Source organism: Exophiala oligosperma (assembly GCF_000835515.1).
Source record: "Exophiala oligosperma strain CBS 72588 unplaced genomic scaffold supercont1.16, whole genome shotgun sequence".
Lineage (NCBI taxonomy): Eukaryota > Fungi > Ascomycota > Eurotiomycetes > Chaetothyriales > Herpotrichiellaceae > Exophiala > Exophiala oligosperma.
In genome coordinates this window covers 89,217-106,352 of record NW_015622833.1, presented here as the reverse complement: position 1 = coordinate 106,352, position 17,136 = coordinate 89,217, and the positions used below count along the sequence as shown (strand labels likewise).

Below are 17,136 nucleotides of genomic sequence, written 5' to 3'. Positions count from 1 at the left end.
GTATTGATCCACATCCGATGAAATTGCATACTGCTGTTTAAATGTAGGGTTACAAGGAGCAGAGCCTGAACAACTTCTAGGGATGCGAGTTCGTAGCACACCAATAGAATCAATTCCGTGGCGCGCTTATGAAACTCTTGGGACAATTGGTAGGTCTGTGAGAGTTCCAGTTGCAAGTAGTCACAGCCATAGGCAAATACCATGTTGACAAGACTGCGGAATGCTATGCTTTCAGATCTGGGATCGTCGTAATATGCGTTTAGTTCTTGACGAAAACTCGGCTCGTGGACCAATGGTAGGATCGGGGCCACGTTTTCAAAGAAAAGGTCCACTAGACGGTTTGCCAGGACTCGCGAAGGCAGAATGAGATTGTCATCGTCCAAGGGAAAATTCCCTGCCCGAATATCCGCATCGGCATCTCTACATGATGCATTCATATCTTGCAGATCTGAGTATTGTACCTGGGTGGTTTCGGACGGAGAGGTCCCCGATGGAGCAACGCCAAAATCAGCGAGAGCCGAATGAATGGAGACTTCTCCTGATTATCACCGTCAGCTTTGAGAATTCTTTTGAGCATCATAGACTTGCCATATTTGAGAACCTTGATGAGATCGTGGTCTTTTTCGAGCGACGAGCCAGTAGGGTCGGATGATATAGGCTGTACTGACTGGGTGCGGGATAGACGTGGTTGTGGCGGTGGGTTCTGGCGATTAAAGTCGTTGACGAGCGCAGCATCGGAGAGCGGGTGAGTTAGAAGCGGTTCGATAGTTTGTCGCGTTCCTGTTGCTTGCTGAGTTTGTTGTAGCTCCTGCTCTAGGCGGCGAATCTTTTCCTCAAGTGACCCAACATATCTAGAACGCAGCGATCAGCATATACAAACGAGAATCAAAGTGGACATGAGCTTACCGTCTGTCAATTGCTGCATGCCTTGCAGGATCATCATATATGCACATCAAGTTTCGTTTGTGGCAAAAGCCGCAGGTCGGTCGGGATGCGTCGCACTTGTTCTTGCGTCTTCTGCACGTAAGACAGGCTTGCCCAGATCGCAAACGATCAGCATTGCTGTCATACATCTGGGAAGATGACAGATCCATCTCGAACAGCAAAGATGATGACGATGATAGTAATGTTTGAGGACTTTGTACGGATTCGTGGGTAGTTGAAATGTCGTCTCATTAGAGAAAAATAAAGGGACTTGGCAAGATCGTGGGGTAATGCGGGTTCACGTTTCTAGATTCATCGAGACCCCGCTTATGCCCGGGTAGGGGACTGGCTGGATGAAGAGAATACCAAGGTGCGATTAGGTAAAATGACTAGGTGTAGGAATTCGTGGTATTCTAAAGGCGACGAAGTGCTTCATCTCTCACCATCAGCAACGTACACTTGGGTTGCCCACAGCCAAGCGAAGACTACAACCTGGCCCGTGGTGCAACTTCTCCTCTAACCCATGGGCTCGCATCCTCGGCCTTGAAGTCATACACCCGATGGTTCTGTCCTGGGGGAGGAATATTCTTCGGCTCATACTCTGTGCCCTGCTCGATGGACGTCGCTGCGGTACTAAATTCATCATATGCATATTTTTGAGGATCATGTCCGAATAACCATTGTGGCAGAGGCATTGATAGAGACTGTGGGTTTTTCTTGACCTGCTCGAAGTCGGTCTTATGCCAGATATCCCTTGTTTCTTTACCAATCTGTTGTGCTAAAGAGGCACGAGCATACCTGGAGCGAGGTCAGTAACAGAAGAGACCGCGGGACTGTTTACTCACCTCAGTCTTTCGCATGTGCGAAGGCCAAGAGGTACTTTGTCTTTACCTGCAAGCTCTAGGCAGATTGCAATTGTGGCGCCATCCTCAATGGCCTGCCCCGCACCCTGCGCAGACGTGGGCAGGAATGGATGTGCAGAGTCGCCGATAAGGATGATCCTAGCATGCTTGGACACCCATGTAGGGAGAGGATCGCGCCAACAGAGTTTGTAGTCGACAAGTTGTGCCTTTGGTGTGGCCATGACAACATCATGAATCCGGTCATTCCAACCCTTGATGTACTCCAGAACATCTTCATGTTTGCCGGGAAAAGACCATTCCTCTTCAACATTATTGTAGATATCTTTGTGTGTGATGTTCCATACAACCCCGCTCATTCCAGAACAAGTTCCCAGGATGCAATGCATGTCTTGTCCAATATATGTCTCCATCTTATCAGATTTTCCTTCAAACATCCACGCCAACTTAGGATTTTTCTTTGCCTCAGCTGCGTCGAACCACGCGCGGTATGTCGCATAACCGGTTGGGTACGGCCGATCGTCAATGCCGACGACAAATGTGCGAGCTTTGGAGTGAACGCCGTCGCAGGCTATGATACAGTCAGCTGTAACCTTTTCTCCATCGACAATGATTCCAGCCTCTTCCTCCGTTTCGAAGAAATCTCTGATGCGTTTGCCAAAGTGGACGGGAACACCAAGGTCTCGGAGATGATTCGACAGAATGATGGCCATTGGGCCCCGTGGTGCAGTATATCCGGAGCCAGCATTGTAGCCGACCATTGGCTGAGGATATAGGATCTCTCCTGTGTCATATCTTCTGATGTTATTCGCCTCCCAGTACGAGAGTAACGGCTCGAGCCTGCGATGGACGCTGCCGTTGCCCCATTTCGCGACAATTTGAGCGGCATTACCACTGATACCAATGATGTCGCCCAGTTGAGAAATTCCCGGCCATTGCTCGTACACAACAACACTGTGGCCTTTGCGATGGCACTCAATGGCAGCAGCAGCTCCCGAATACCCAAGTCCGACGATGATGACTCTGATCCCGCTTGAATTGGGGTATGCAACGCCGTCTTGTCCTACACCTCGCCTTGAGTTGTACGTCTGTGACATGATCCGCTCAGATCAAATTTGGAACGTTGTTTTCAGTTCGAAGAAGGGACGAATGAAATGGCGTTCTAGGCAAAGTACCCCAGATCCAAGTACAATAAAGCGAGGTACATCCGACATGGTCATTAAGCCGGCTGATAGTGACCATATGGGATATCTGAATTGCAAGTGGAGGGTACTATGTCACCAGAAAGCCGATATTCCTCCACGGTGTTGCACTCCGGGAGAATCAACAATGGTCGTGGGACCCACACCGGTAGATCTGGGGTTAGAATCTCGGCGCCCGGGACCCACTCCGAAGGTTGGGGAAATGTGTCGGCTCCAGTCCGAGGATTTTGGAGGAAGCTCACGGGCGACGCCACCCGCTCACAGAAGTTTTGCCGTACGTCCATCGACCAAGCATGGATAGGACTGTCTTCAATGATTCCAGATGATCGAAATTGCTTAGCCTATTCACCTCGCAGTAGCAGCGGCTGGCGTGGAGAAGTCACCTAGGCACGAGAGTTGGCAAATAACCCAAGGCGGTGCACATCAGGGAGGAGTTACCGGTGTGATATCGATGTCCGTTCCTACCAAAATGTCCCTACTAGCAAGTCTGCTCAACGATATTGCTGCTCAAGGAAAGCGTTTGGAGGAGTTCCTTGTGGATGATCCGCCATCTCTATACGAGCCAGATCCTTGGAAGTACGACGAGGAGCTACTTCCTCGAGAACCCTGGGAAGCATGTCAGGCATTGCTGGCTGATTGCGAGCAGCTTATCTCTTTGCTGATGCCAACAAAGCTGAAATTGATGTACGAAAGTATTTCGAACAATGCAGCTGTGGCATTGAATGTGGCATGTGATCTCAAGATTGCAGATAAAATTGCAGAGCATCGGGGTGAGAGGACCTTGGCTGATCTCGCCAAAGATTGTCAAACGGACCAGCATAAACTTGGTAAGTGAGGAACAATCATAAACGTCATCCACCACTGACTGAGCTACGAAGGTTGTACTATGCGTCTTCTAACCCATCGTCACATTTTCGTTGAGGTGAAACCTGATGTTTTCCGCAACAATCGGCACAGCTCGGAGTTGATCAGTGGGAACGGTGCTCGAGAATGCTGTTTGCTTGAGTGAGTATAGTTCCATCCTTCCGATAGACTCGTATGATGGACTGACTTTACCTTTACAGAACAGATGATGCCTACAAAGCTGGCCCAGCCTGGCTTACCGTCATGAAGGATCCAAAGCGAATGCACAGCATTGAAGCCAAGGATGGTGCATTTGCCGAAGTCTTTGGAAAAGGGGTTCTTGAACATATCTTTACTCCACAAGGCGCTACTTGTATGACGAATATGACCGTAGGTGTACCTTGGATGTCGACTATCACGGTTGCAGCAACACGTTCAGACCTTGCATGGGATAGCTACGCGACAATTTGTGATGTCGGGGCTGGTCTTGGTAGCGTAATGCTTGAGGTCAAAAAGACATATCCGTCCGTCAATGTGATCTGCCAAGAGCTGGAGCACATGATTCCTGTCATGCAAAAGGTCATTGCCCTTTCAGTTGAACGTAACTCATTGCTAACGAAATCAGACGTTCGAAGGGTATGAAAATGAGATTTCGAAAGGGGGGATAGCGCTCGAAGTCCACGACTACTTTACCCCACAGGAAACGGTAGCTGATGCATACTGGCTGCGAGGTGTCATGTGAGTAACTTTTTCTATCTTCTTTGAAGTTTAGTAAGCTGAGTTCTCGGTCACAGTCGAGAGTATGAAGATGCTACTGCTGCCCAAGTATTAGCAAACCTGAAGCCAGCCTTGAGAAAGAATCCAAAGGCAAGAGTCTTTGTTAATGAGCTATTCATACCGCGGCTCACGACTACAGCGGTGGCGGCCAGAGACGCCGCATCACAGCATTTATCCAAACAGCAATCAGGCTGGCCTTTGGTCACCCAAATGCAACAACTTGGCGGTCAGCAGTTGTTTAGTGGGAAGGAGAGAACATTCGACGAGATCAAAAAGATTGGAGAATCCGCGGGCTTGCGATTTGTGAAGTATCACAGATTCCGAATGTTTACAGGCGTAGCAGAGTTTGAGCTTCCTACAAGTCCAAAGCTCTGATGAAGGAGAATTCGAGACTATCAATTGACTACCTGTTCCAATAGAATATTGAGGTGCTCATAGCTGGAAGTTACCAAACGGTGATATTACGAATAACCCGAAATATATTTGAATAGATAACATGTCTAATTAGTGGTGGACATATCCAAGACATATCTCGAAGCCGATAAATGTCGATAATAAAGTAAGTTCTTCATCAATCATCAGCTATAAACCACAAAATCACCACCATTTTGACCCATCATATCCTCCATTGTCCAGTGCTTATGGCGATAGCCCTCGGGAACATTCGTTGGCACAAACTCTTTCCCAGTTTTCAGGCAGTCCACCACCCCATCATACACCTCGTAAGCATAGGCCTCTGGATCGGCACCAAACAGCCAGTACGGCTGCCTGAATTCCAGTATACTCGGATTTTTCTTTACTGCATTCCAATCTGTGTTATGCCACAAGTGACGTAGCTCCCAACCCATCCGTTGTGTAAGGTTAACTCGAACAAATCTGAGGCCTGTTAACTTTCGACTTCATTCAATGCGCTATCAGTGCTCACCTGATCTTTTCGTAGGCATGCAAGCCGAGAGAGATGTTCTGCTTGCCCGCTCGATCTAGCACAGCCCCAATGACAGCGCCATCCTCGATAGCCTGTGCAGCGCCTTGTCCTGAGCTAGGCAAATGGGGATGTGCGGCATCTCCTACCAATGCGATCCGTCCGCACTCAGAAATCCAATTGGATGCAGGATCTCTCCAGAGCAGTTTCCAATCAATAAGCTTGTCATCCGGAATTGCGTTGAATATTGCACGCAGTTTCTCGTCCCACCCTTCTACAACTTGTAGTAAGTCCTTTTTCTTGCCGGGGAAATTCCAGGATTCTTCGACGGTATAAGTGTCCTATAGAAAATGTCGCATCAGTATCCAACAAGGCTATCTAAGTTGAAGTGTAGAGTAGCTGAAGATCATGCTTGGTGAGAGAACTACCTTGTGCGTGCAGAAACATGCTAGCCATTGCATCTTGATGTTTGTCATGACAAGTGCGTGCACGTCTGGACCAATCCACACCCAGTAGCGATCTTCTTTTGCATGGATGATGTCGTCCAAAAGTGGTCCCTTGGGCAACGCTTCAACTGGGAACCACGAGCGATACGCTGCAAACCCACTAGACCTGGAGTTTTCTGGGTTTTTGATGATGAGAGACCTGGCTTTACTGTGAACTCCGTCTGCGGCTATCACCGCATCTGCCACAACTCGTTCACTGTCGGCGTAGATGCCTGCCTCATTATCGTCTTCGAAGAACTGAGTAACGCGAACCCCGAAGTGAAAATCCACACCGATTGAGACTGCATAGTCGTAGATGAGCTTATGTGCTCTCCCACGGCTTGGGTAAAGAATTGGAAAGCCATCGTAGTCAAGAGGCAAAGGCTGCTTGTATAACATGCGACCCTGCGAGTCTTGACACTCGAGGAATTTTGGTCGTGCTGAGTCTTTAGCGATTTGTTCTAGCACATTTCCCCATTTCGACAAGATTTTCGTCACATTTGAAGGAAGCTGGATGGTGTCACCTATGGATAAAGTCATTTAGGATTCTCGCAAGAGGTGAAATCACCTGCATCAGGCGCCGAACCTTGTTCACTGAGCGCCTTCGTACTCTCATATACCCGTACACTGGCTCCTTTGCGTCGTAACTCAATAGCAGTAGTGAGTCCACCGTAGCCAGCACCTACCACGACAATAGTAGCGTTTTTGAGATTGCTCATCTTGAGCGTAATGTCAAACGTAGGTGCGATGAGATTGTCAAGATAGGCCAAGTCCAACAGCGTTTGGGGCGTCGGCACTGTTATTTCATCAAGAGAAAGATGTGTTTATTGTCATGGATTTTAATGAGCCATTCGTAGAAGTATAGAATCATGTGGGAGTGTCTGGCAGTTGGAGGAATTGCAGGTGGGGTGTGGAGATTTTGACCCCTAAGTACCGAACAAATGCACGACGTGCTTCCCCAGTGGAACATATAGTGCTGTTGTCTCAACAGGTTCCTTTCGACCTATACCAAATCGTGCGCAACTTTTCGCCTACAGCAACAGCAAATCTCGAAGAGTCACCTTACTGAGGATGGATACAAAGCAATTGCTCGTGGTAGTGGGTGCCACAGGGACGCAAGGAGGTTCTGTTGTGGACGCTTTCAGTGGTGATCCTTCATGGAGAATTAGAGGTCTCACTCGCAATAAGTCATCTTCAAGGTCAAAAAGTCTTTCCCTTCGCGGTGTAGAGATGGTCGAAGCGGACCTGAATGATCCAGAGTCCCTTGATCTTGCCTTCAAAGGGGCGACTGTGATCTATGGAGTCACCGATTTCTGGAGACCTCTGAGCGACCCAGAACTTACAAAAAACGTCAACCCAGGACAATGTCTGAGCAAGTGGGCTTATGAGTACGAGTTGCAGCAAGGCAAGAACATATTTGATGCAGCAGCCAAAGTTAGTGGCTTGGAACGTTTGATCTTCTCGACAATAGCCGATGTTGCCGAGCATAGCGAAGGAAAGTATACGAGAGCATATCATGCTGATAGCAAAGCCCATGCAGAGCAATATGGCAGACGAAAGTATCCTCAACTTTGGAATAAGACGAATACGATCCAGATCGGTGTCTACCTCTCGAACTTTGCAGAGCTCTCAACCGAGATGCCCAAAAAGGTTATTATTCATACTGCTTGTAATATGCACGTTTGTCACAGAAACGCTGACTTCATCCTCTGTCAATAGCAAGCAGATGGAAGCTTCAGTTTCATCAACCAGTTCACTGCCGAGACTGGTCTTCCTTTCATAGCAGCTGACGAAGATACGGGCCCTCTCGTGAAATCATTGTTGGGGGAACCTGCGGGAACCAAATTGATGGGCTATCGAGCCTGGATGACATTTGGAGACTTCGTCAAGACCTGGAGCAGGGTTCTGGATGTCCAAGCACAAGTTGTCACATTGCCCATCGAAGAGATATTAAAGGGCACGCCGGGAGACTTGGAGCCGGACGTCAGAGAGATGCTGGCGCAGGGAATGGCTAACATGACGGAGTTTGGATACAAGTTAAGGGAGGATCCGGAATTGATGCAACCTTCAGCTGTGAGTCAATCTGCTCTTTGTCCAGAGAAATATTCAGCATTGACAGGTCAACCGCCACAGTTAAAGTCTCACCCTCATCTACCATCAGTAGAAAAATGGATCCGAGAGCAAGACTGGTCAAGTGTGCTAAGATCTTGATACTCCCGTGGGAATTGTGTCATATACCTGACGCTGAGCAAAGGCATATGATTGATGTCCCTGCAGCAAGCCGGGCCAAAGCTATTCGCCACCTTGGCATAGTACTCTGTTGAGAAAATAACGAGGCATGACTTTAGATGCACTATAGCCTAGGAATTCCACTCAAAGAGATGAGAGAGTGCAGTGGAGGCTATAGATGTGGCAGCACGCGGCCTAAGCTGCGGGAGGTGGAGGATCGGCGGCCAACGCCCAAAACCAGCCCAGGTCGCTCGGGCTCAAGCCGAACACATCAGAATGCACTAATGTGGGGGACATCATTCTAGTATCTATTTATCGTTGGGACATAGTATCACAACCTGGAAAGACAATGGATCAGGCTTTTCATTTACAGATTGCAGAAATAACCATACTGTGTTCTGACTGTCTTTCACTATCTGCATTCCAAGCCCTAGTTCGTGAATACAAGTCATGGCTAGTCGGGGCAAAGAAGTTTGGCTGGACGAGGTGATATTGGAATGCTCCATTGACAGAAGAGGCTAACATTTGCAGACGAGTCTCACGACCGTCAAAGACTTACACGACAAACTTGAAATGCCTCCAAGTAAAGTACGTATATTCACTTGTTTTGGGGTCATATTACATATCCACCGATACTAATATCACACATTGACATTCAGTTTCACGACTCAGAACTCGCCACTGAAGAGCAAGAGATCCTTGAGCATTACAAAGAATGGATTCGCTTCAACCACACGGATTTTGGAAACAAAGAACGAGCAAAATCATTTTATGACATACCAGAAACGAGATTCTTCGACCTGATGAAACAAATCCCACGGCGAGGGTTTGGCCCGCATTACGATAGCATAGATGTATACTACGATGATTCACACCTTGCCATCAAAGATATGGAGATCACGGCTGTCTCCAAGGATTTTGGTTATGTAACAACGATCCAGCGGTATTGGGGCACCGGCACTGATGGCAAAGAGTTCTCTTTCACTTTCCGGATGACAAGTCTGCTGAGAAAGATTGATGGCCAGTGGAAATGGATTCACGAACATGTGTCGTTCCCCGTAGATCTAGAGAACGGGAAAGGAGACTTGACATGCGGGACTGGCACTGCTGGAAAGCCTGATATGCAATAAAATATGGATCCTATGCGGGGCAACTTCAGTAGTATCTCAAGGAGAAGCTATCATCTTGTTCAGATGCCCAGTACAACTTCTGCGATCGCTACTGATTAGCTCAGCTTAGTCGCTATCCCCGCTGCTATCAACATCCATTAGATCGTCCATCATAAGGTGAAGAATGTGGGAAAATGTTCGTGATTTCCACTTTCCAATAGTTTGCATCAAATCAGCAGCATGCAGTAAGACCCTCCCACAAGAAGAATAACCGTGAGGATGAACAACTCCAGTGATACTGAAAGAACCTCCTTCCTTGATGAATCGCATGGGGCTAGATTCCATCTCAGCAGCACCAGCAGAGAATTGTCGTGTCTCACTTGATTCTTGCATGCCGCAAAATCCGACGCCTTCCCAGTCGACCTCATCAAACAGCTCCAACGGAGTGTTTGCGGAGAGCTGGGGAATCGTAGGAGCTGTCAGCAAATAGAAGCTCATGACTAACGCAGATCTGAAGAGAGCAGCCACAGTATGAACATGGATCACATCTGAAACCCTTCTATGGAAGAGCAATTTGAAGACCTGCGCGGAATGAAGAACGGCTCGTCTGGCTGTGGACGTGCTGGCCCAGGTTGTGATGTGATTCAGTGCAAGTGGTACTGCTGCACTTCCAGATTGGCCCGCAGCCTGTTCAAAGAGTTGCATATTCGCGGTTAGCATCATGCAGGACATATGCCATGAAATCACAGCGTTGATATCTCCCTTCCTCAACGGAGTAGCATTTGTTTCTGGAAGTTTGCCAATGCGAGAAAACAGAGATGAATCACAAGGACTTTGCGTGTACAGCCTCCATGGCTCAAGAGCTGGGAGGGTACCAATATCGTCGCTGGACAAGAGTAGTCGGTGATTAGTCTCGTAGATCTGATGCCGGGTCATTGCCAAATAAGTAGGCAGGATTGCGGAAGTGAGATGATCCAGCGGAAAGTCTGTGGTAATTACGCGGGATACCGTGAGTTGGTGTCCAGTATTTCGTACAAGTTGAGCCCAGACTGAAGCGGTGTTGGCGTGAAACAGCTTATTATCTCCTGGAGGAATCATCCGGAGGGTTTCGGAGCGGATCATAGGAGTTGTTGAGAAGTAGCTCGCAAACCAGTTATCGATTTCCACAAGGCCATGGATCAATCTGTACCTATGATCAGAAGAAGACAAGTAGCGGCGGCTCGTGACCTACCTCTTGACACATTCGATCTTACTCCAAGCGTGCCACCTTTTTTGTTCATCAGCGCTCTCATCTGATGTCTTCTCCAAATCAGAGAGAGTTCGACTCAGGGAGAATAGTCCATGCCATTGTGCCATCTGTTACATGGTCAGAAGCGGACGACTGAATGTGTGTACTGATCAGGACTTACTGATATCAGGCTCACGTAAAGCATCTCTGCTTGTGCCATACGTCGCGAATCCTGCTATACAGGCCATCAGTAGAGTTTCAAATGACATCGGAGGTAACAAATGGCTTACTCCTGTGATCGAGGCGATGGACAATGTCAGAAGCGCAGTGACAAGCGTAGTCAGTTGGTCAGTAACAGACCCTTTGCCAGAAGCACTGGATTGCAACTCAGCAGAAACGATTTGAACAACCGTCTGCGGTAAGTGTCAGCCAGCTGTTTGTTATCGTCTATAAAGCGAGTGTTGAACTCACCGGAAATGTGTTGTGGACAAGTTGCGTCGCACTCGGTGTTCCCAGGATACTGAAGCCGAGGAGACAAAGAACAAAGAGCATGGGGAAAGGTGCATCTTTGGCCGAAAAGGTTGGAATATGAATGACAGGTAACATTGGATGGAATTGATGGAAGTATATCTCCAAAGCGACCTGGCATGTCTCTGTAGATGGAAGGGTGACTTCATTAACATTGTAGCTTGAGGTACCGCTTAATCGAGACCGGCGTTCAAAGTCGTATGATTCCAAAGATTGAGGTGAGAAAGCATCGCCGGTATGAAGGAGACTATTGAGTGTAAGCTGCATCTGTTGGCGGCATTCATCGTCGAATCCCCATCTTGAAACTCTTTGATGTGCAGCGTCGACTCCTAGAGCCTCATTTCTGGGTTTGCAATATATATTTGCGCGTTTAGATGATAGCAAATTGTGCCATAGATCAGGCATAAGACGGCTCGCTCTGCTCGATCGTGACTGCCATAGCTTCTGAATTTTTCCAAATCGCTTCTGTGAAATGAGATCTTCAAATCGAGAGCTTGGCTTAAAGCTCAATAGCATATCGGTTGTCGAGTCTTCTCTTAACGGGGGATCTTCAATGCTCGAGCCAACAGCCCACGTGTCTTGAAATGCGACATTCAAGGGGTCTATTAGGGGAGTTGCAAATAGAGCATTGTCATAAGTGAGCGCCCAGAGATCTGATGATTCCAGAGACAAGCCCATTGGATGACTCCAGTCATCCAATGGGCTTGACAAGTTTCGAGTCTCGATATTTTGAACTGGTTCTGTGTCTTTGTTGTTTTCGGTCGGACAATGCAGCAGGATGAGATCGGCCGTGGGAGGTGGTGAGGCAGCCATGTACTGTGATACTGAGATTGCGGCTCCTGTGGGCACAGCACCATCACTGGGCATTTTTCCCCCGGTTGCCTGGTCAATACCAGTGGATTTTGTGCTGGTGTAGTCCTGTATGTCATCCATGCCTCTGTAACCTAAACATGAGTCCATCAATGTTGTTATGACATTTGGAGTATGGTTTGACTCGTTCAGTTTGTCAGACGTGAACACTGATTGTGCTGTGAAGTCTTCAATGTAGTAATTCGAAGAAATTTCTTTTGTTGGTTGGCCGACAGGCTCATCATGTAGAGAGACGTTTCTTTCAATCGACGTGGTGGTCTGCCGGACCTTGTCTTTGTTTCGTTTTCTTGGCCGCTTCGTAGATATTGCAGTGACATCTTGTGGTCTGTCATGGTTCTTCTCATGTCGACGCTGCACATCACTGTGGGAGATATAGTTAAACAATCGCTCTAACTGGTCGGAGAAACGTGCTTACCTTCGTGAGAACTGCTTCTTACATATAGGGCATTGGTACGGACGCTCTTTTGTATCTGATATCTCTGTTACATCTACCAATGTTGACAATTCGAAATATTAAAAGACTCACGAGATCGTTGGTGCCTTTTTAAATGCTCTGTTTTGGAATATGTTCGATTACATACCTGGCAGGTTAAAGCCCCCATTTCAAAAATTGAATACAGCTGCCGAAAGATATTTGCAGAGAATGATTAGTCTCACTAGGTAAGTGTTATGAAGGAGATGGCAAAGTCGTCCAGAATGCCAGGAACGTAAAGAAGACCGAATGCGACTGGCCTATATGCCGATACGGAGGCCCCCCGTAGGAGAAGTCTAAGTTCAAGCGTTGTAGAAAGAAATGATCCGCAGCCACATTATGCGGGGCTCATGGGGACTGATCTAAATGCTACTACGAAAAGTGTAATGCAGATATGACCGTGAACAGAGGCATTACTTCAGCGGGCTCAACATTTGTTCCATACATTATGAATTTTACCTTGTTCCATGGCATAAACTGAGAGTGAGCCTTTGAATTTCCCAACGGGAGATAAGTCCTTCAAGAGCTTGAGTATTTTGCTATCTTCTCAACTGTGTGACCGTACACTTCCCACCCGGTAGCTACAGAGAAGCCTTCAGAGTCGAAGGAACATTGGTATCCTCAAGAAAGCACTCAATCATGCGATGATACATTGCAGGCTGCTGCATAAAGGTGAGGTGGCCAGCACTCGGCATTTTGAGGTAACTTGAATTGCGAATGAACTTGGCGACCCGGTCGTGCGTCTCCGGCGGAATCCATTCATCGTGATCGCCCGTAACCACCCAGACGATGGGAGCTTCCTTGCTTTCTCCTCTGACCGGAAGATGTTTGAAGGTTTCAGCAGTCCAGATAGGTTCTCGCGTCCACATCTTCATCCATGCACCCAGAAAATCTTCCCACTTCTCTCCTGGATGTGTCTCCTCCCATTCCCTCTGTGTTCGAGTAAAGTACTCTCCAACCATCCAGATTCCCATGACTTTCTCAGCGTCTGCTTTTCGATAATCATCCAAAACAGAATATGCAAACATGCGATCCACTCGACGGTGGTGACCGTAAGCTAGCATAGACCAAGCTAGCATGGTTCCTTCGGACCAAGAGATGATTGCAACTTTATTCACCTTAAGAACATCCAGTACTCCTGCAACATCACCAGCCAGCTTTTCATAAGAGAGTTCTCGATCATCGAATGGAGAGCGGCCATGCCCTGGCAAATCCAGTACGATTACTGAATAGTTCGCTGCTAAGTATTCGACTTGCAGAGCATTCCAATCCGAACTGCTCACTCCTCCGTGCATCAATAGGATTGGTACCCGATTGGCAAGCAACGTCTTTTCAAGTGGAATGCCGAAAACTGCATGCCATAATCGAATACCTCGAGGGTTCGTCACCAAGCCCTGCTGGTTCGCTCTTGAAAGGTCCAACTTTGGCGTAGGTGGAAAGACGTCCCAAGGTACTGTTTCTTGAGACATCTTGTTGACGTTTTGGCTGTTAATAATCAATAGCTTGTGATCTTTGTCTAAGGCGAGTGCTGTTCAAGATCCCAGGGTATCGATACCTGTGTGGGAGTTCTCTTGGTTCATGGATAATCACACGTTGCAGGCTGTCGAGTGCATTGTGGTTCCAAACATTGGGCACCAGAACAGTACTGGTTCACTACTAGGGGCCGAACGTGGGGTGGACGGGTGGGAAGCGTCGGAGTGGAGCCCGGAGTGTTGCCCGGAGTATGGAGTAATGGAGCAGTATGGAGTAGACGATTCCAGCGACGAGAGAGTACACCTCCCCCAGGTTTCTGATCGGCTGTTGAGAATTCCCCGAGAAGAATGCAGCTTTCGGACGAGAGAAAAAATTCGGACATTGTTTTATGCCAGGTGTTATTCCTCGGGGGTTTTGCTTGGGGGATTCCGCAATGGATCTTTGCCGGACAGCAACTCCGTGCAGCCTGATACTGTTGCTTTATTTGGCAGTCCAAAAGAAGCCTCTCACAACTAACAATGATATATTGATGTAGGAATATTACGCTAGAGAATGCAAGTGTAATCGGGTGCGACTCTGAAACGATCCAGCTACAGGTCTTTTTGGTACCTTTGAAGTATGTACTACTGCATACAGAAATATAGTCTAATGGGCCCCCAAAGATCAAGAAAACTCGCCTTTACAGCTTTGACTGCAATACAGCAGTGCCGTTGAATAGTCTCTTGCCTTGTTGTTCTCGATAATCACTGATCCTGTGATTTATGTCTGGAGGTGGAATGTTTGTAGGGACATAGTTCATGCCAGTCTCGATCGAGTGTAGGGCCAAATCAAACTCATCGTAGGCATACTGTTGAGGACTGTGTGAAAATAGCCATGCTGGGTTCGGCATCGATACTGTATCAGGTTGCTCCTTTACAAGCTCCCAGTTTGTCCTATGCCACATCTCACGAGTTTCGATGCCCATTTTCTGCGCGAGCGAAGCTCTAGCATGTCTTGTTCACAACGTTAGCATGTTTCAGTGGCAAGAAAGCTGTGTGGATGGCTTACCTTAGCTTCTCACAGACTTGTAAGCCCTGAGGAACGCGTTTCTTGCCTGCCAGTTCCAAGCAAACTGCGATAGTTGCGCAATCCTCTATTGCTTGGCCCGCGCCCTGGCCAGACGTCGGGAGGAATGGGTGCGCCGCATCTCCCAATACTATCATTCGATTATGTTTTGATGTCCAACGTGGCAGAGGATCTCGCCAGGCAAGCTTGTGGTCGAATATCTGGTTTGCTGGTGTGTGTTTTATGACTTCATGGAGTCTCGAATCCCAGCCTTTGATGTAATCAAGCGCATCCTCGACCTTCCCAGGTAGTGTCCAGGATTCTTTGACATCAAAGGTATCCTTGTGGGTGATTGTCCATGTGATGATTTTCTGTTGTGAGCAAGTGCCATAGATGGCGTGCATGTTCGGACCGATAAAGACTTCCATTTTGTCGTGCTTCCCTTCGAAGAGGTATTGAAACTTGGGATTATCTCGAATAATACTAGAGTCATACCATGCTCGATAGGCTGCGTAGCCGGTAGGATATGGTTTATCCCTTACACTAGTAATGAAACCCCGAGCCCGAGAATGTACTCCATCACAAGCAAGCACGCAATCTGCTGTTACTCTGGCACCTTCATCCAGTACAACTCCTGCTTCGTGCTCGTTCTCAAAGACTTCAAGAACTCGCTTACCAAAGAAGATTGGAATTCGTAGTTTTTGGCAGTATTCTGTGAATAGCTTCAGAAGTAAAGGCCTTGGAGCCAAGTAGCCCTCGAAATTCGAATACCCTGACATGGGTTGACTGAAAAGAATCTCTCCAGTATCGTGTTTGTGAATGTTGTTCTCAATATATTGACCAGCATGTGGTTTGATTTTCTCATGAATTTTGCCATCGTCCCATTTTGAGATGATCCTTGCAGAGTTTGGAGAAAGGCCAATCACGTCACCTATGAAACGTGAGTACTCTGGAACAATGTATCAGTGCAAGAGCGTGAAAGTCAAGTGCTTACCGAGAGTCGAGCCAGCTGGGGTTTGCTCGTAGATGACTACTTTATGACCTTTTCGATGGCACTCGATAGCAGCAGTAGCTCCAGCATAACCTAGTCCAACAACAATCACATTGATACCACTTGAGCCAGGGTAGACCACACCGTCAGGACCACTCCCGCAACCGGTATACTTCATTATCCTAGAAGAGTAGAAGAACAGTGAGTAGCTCGGGGAATTGAAACCTTGTAAAGATGGTAAATGGAAAGTAGGCAAGCAAAGTTGAATACTTGTTCTTTTCACAAAACTAGCAGACTTGAAGTAACTTAAGAAGCACTATGATGCTGATAAAACGGCTCTAGCCCGGTACGTCTCTCCCACAGGAAGGTCTTGCTCAAGTCCCACATACCCACATCCCCCAACTGCACATGAATACTGGGGGGAAATGATGGAGAAAGAGCTTTGTTGGCGCAGCAGTGGTTACTTCTCTCTGCAGCATGCAAGGCAAGGTCTCAAGGCACTTTAACACCCTTGGAGGATAATAGGTCATGCTCTTGATTCATCTGCAAGCTTAGAAGTTCAGCGTAAGTGAAAATCTGATTTATCAAGCCTTGAACACAACTAAGCATTCTCGGGAGCACGTTGTACGCACGAAAAACGCAAGCCACAGCCTACAGTATGAAATTGTGAGCGCAAATCAAGACAAGAATATTTACAACACCTCTACCGTCCTCTTTCCCATGCTGTGTGTAACTGTTCACACACACAAAACATCACTCGCTTCTGACAGACTCGACATGATCGGAGGCTCCGTTTTGCTTCTCTTCTGCCATTTGTATCCCGACAACTCGAGCTTCTTCTGTACGAGCACATCTATACTGCTTGAACTTTCGTGCAGGGATCTTCTCCTCGAACATCTCGTCAATCTCCTCCAAGGTGCGGTCCTTGGTCTCTGGCACGAAGAAAAAGACAAAGACAAGGATCAGGGCGTTGGAAACAGTCCAAATATACCCGTACTTTCCACCCTGTCACGAGGTTAGCTTGGTGTACCGAGATGTCAGATACGCAACTTGCCCAGTTAAGCTCCAGAGGATTTAAGAAGTATGGAGCAGTGTAGCTAGCTACCCAGTTCCACAAGAATGAAACACCGATAGATAATCCGAGAGTGTAGCCTCGCAGCCGCTGCGTCGGAATCTCTC

General features: G+C 47.6%; 2 protein-coding genes across 2 annotated transcripts; one reads left to right on the top strand and one right to left on the bottom strand.

Moving 5' to 3' along the window:
• Positions 1–5,184: 5,184 nt before the first annotated feature.
• On the bottom strand, positions 5,185–6,732 carry PV06_10832 (uncharacterized protein; the record flags this gene model as incomplete). The annotated part of the gene is made up of 4 exons (XM_016412419.1): positions 5,185–5,482; positions 5,532–5,869; positions 5,957–6,537; positions 6,600–6,732. The coding sequence occupies 4 exons, from the start codon at positions 6,730–6,732 to the stop codon at positions 5,185–5,187; spliced, it is 1,350 nt and encodes a 449-aa protein (XP_016257144.1).
• A 511-nt stretch (positions 6,733–7,243) lies between these two features.
• On the top strand, positions 7,244–9,372 carry PV06_10831 (uncharacterized protein; the record flags this gene model as incomplete). Its single annotated transcript, XM_016412418.1, has 4 exons — positions 7,244–7,663; positions 7,733–8,086; positions 8,774–8,830; positions 8,902–9,372. The coding sequence occupies 4 exons, from the start codon at positions 7,244–7,246 to the stop codon at positions 9,370–9,372; spliced, it is 1,302 nt and encodes a 433-aa protein (XP_016257143.1).
• Positions 9,373–17,136: the final 7,764 nt, after the last annotated feature.